Below are 1,745 nucleotides of genomic sequence, written 5' to 3' on the forward strand. Positions count from 1 at the left end.
AATTGTCATTTTTATTAAACTTTGAAATCCTATAAAAATTATGTGAACATCGTTTTTCGCATTAACAAAGTAAATCCCTACGTAGAGGCTATGATCACCTTATTCTCACAATAACCCAATTCCTCATAGAGCAATTGCAGTAAAAATGTGCGCGCAGCATCCTTTAAACCGAGACGGGAGAACTGCCAGTGACTGCAGCGATACATTGTTACGTGTGCAGAAAATATCAAGTTTTTACGGTTCGAAGTGTGGAAAAAGGAGCACTCGGCAAAGAACTGAGCGCAGCAGCCCCAATAAGAGACTTTGAGCGCCGGAGACTGCGGGCAGCACCAAGGCAGCTCCAAACCTCGAACTGCTCGGACCCCGCTGGCCCCACGCTTTCTAGAGCGGGCACAAAACTAGACTGGAAGAGAAAAAGCCGGAGGGGATGGTGGAAGCGGGGGAGGGAGATCGTAAGCGTCTTCCGCCAAGTGAATGTAAAGAAAAAAGCGGAGCGCCTTTTTAACCCGAAAATTGCCGGGCACTAGACAAGCCAAAGAGCTTTGGCCAATCTTTGCGGAGCGCGGGCTTTTCGAAATGTGCCGGGCTCTGAGGGCGCTCCGAGCCGCTTCTCCGCCTTCTCTCCCGGCTGACCGGAGATAAACTATGGGGAACCGCAGCGTGCCCACCCCCATTCCCCCTCGCAAGGGCCGAGGAGCCCTGAGCAGTGCCGCAGTACCCCGAGGAGTCCCGCTTCGCAGCGATTTCCTGCGGCGAACGGGAAGGAATTTGCACCGACACACGGGAGTTTTTTGCTTTTTTTCTTTATGAGATGTGCCGCGGTGAGCTCCGCTGCAATGCTGCTGTGCGCTGGTGAAAAACAAAGCAAAAAATGTTACCGGGTTCACCTAAAAGCTACTGCAAAGAGAAAAAGTTTAAATTCAACACGGTTTACACGAAAACTGAATTAATGAAATTAAGTGAGTTCCAGCTCATTTTGTGAAAACTTGGGTGGCTCTTAAAAGAGCCGTTGGGTTTATCTGCAAGGCAGATGGGTTTTTTCCGCACCATTTACTTCTTCTTGGGAGCCGCCTTCTTTGCCTTGGCTGCTTTCGGCTTGGCCGCCTTGGGCTTGGCCGCTTTGGGCTTCACCGCCTTCGCCTTAGCCGGGCTCTTCGCTGCTGCCGCCGCTTTTTTGGGCTTGGCAGCCTTTGTCGCCTTCTTGGGGCTCTTCGCTGCCTTTTTGACTGCGGCGGCCGCCGGCTTCTTGGCTTTCTTGGGGCTCTTCTTCGCCGTCACCGGCTTCTTAGGCTTCTTGGCAGCGCTGGCGGGCTTCTTAGCCGCCGGCTTCTTGGGCTTGGCCGCAGCAGTTTTTTTCTTGGGGGCTTTTTCCTTTACGTCTCCTGGCTTCTTACTGAGGCGGAAGGAGCCGGAGGCGCCGGTGCCCTTGGTCTGCACCAGGACTCCCTTGCTGACGAGGCTCTTGATGCCCAGCTTGATGCGGCTGTTACTTTTTTCCACATCGTAGCCGCCGGCGGCCAGCGCCTTCTTGAGCGCGGCGAGGGAGAGCCCCTTGCGCTCCTTGGAGGCGGACACGGCCTTGGTGATGAGCTCGGTGACGCTGGGCCCCGCGGGCTTGCGGGCTTTGGAGCCGCTCGCCGCCTTCTTCGGCTTCTTGGCGGCGGGAGCTTTGGCCGGGGCCGGGGCGGCGGCGGCGACATCGGGCGCGGCGACGGGAGCGGTCTCGGCCATGGCGGCTCTGGGGC

At 56.1% G+C, this 1,745-nt stretch overlaps 1 protein-coding gene across 1 annotated transcript; it reads right to left on the minus strand.

The window, feature by feature from the left end:
• Positions 1–510: 510 nt before the first annotated feature.
• LOC107204294 (histone H1.03) lies at positions 511–1,745 on the minus strand. Its single transcript, XM_015627176.2, has one exon. It carries the CDS (start codon positions 1,729–1,731, stop codon positions 1,051–1,053), a length of 681 nt encoding a protein of 226 aa, XP_015482662.1. The 5' UTR covers positions 1,732–1,745; the 3' UTR covers positions 511–1,050.

The sequence above is a fragment of the Parus major genome, chromosome 1A (assembly GCF_001522545.3).
Source record: "Parus major isolate Abel chromosome 1A, Parus_major1.1, whole genome shotgun sequence".
Taxonomy (NCBI): domain Eukaryota; kingdom Metazoa; phylum Chordata; class Aves; order Passeriformes; family Paridae; genus Parus; species Parus major.

Bases quoted from the DNA above. Each gene is read 5' to 3' on its own strand.
- LOC107204294 (XM_015627176.2), bottom strand. From the start codon at position 1,731: ATGGCCGAGACCGCTCCCGTCGCCGCGCCCGATGTCGCCGCCGCCGCC.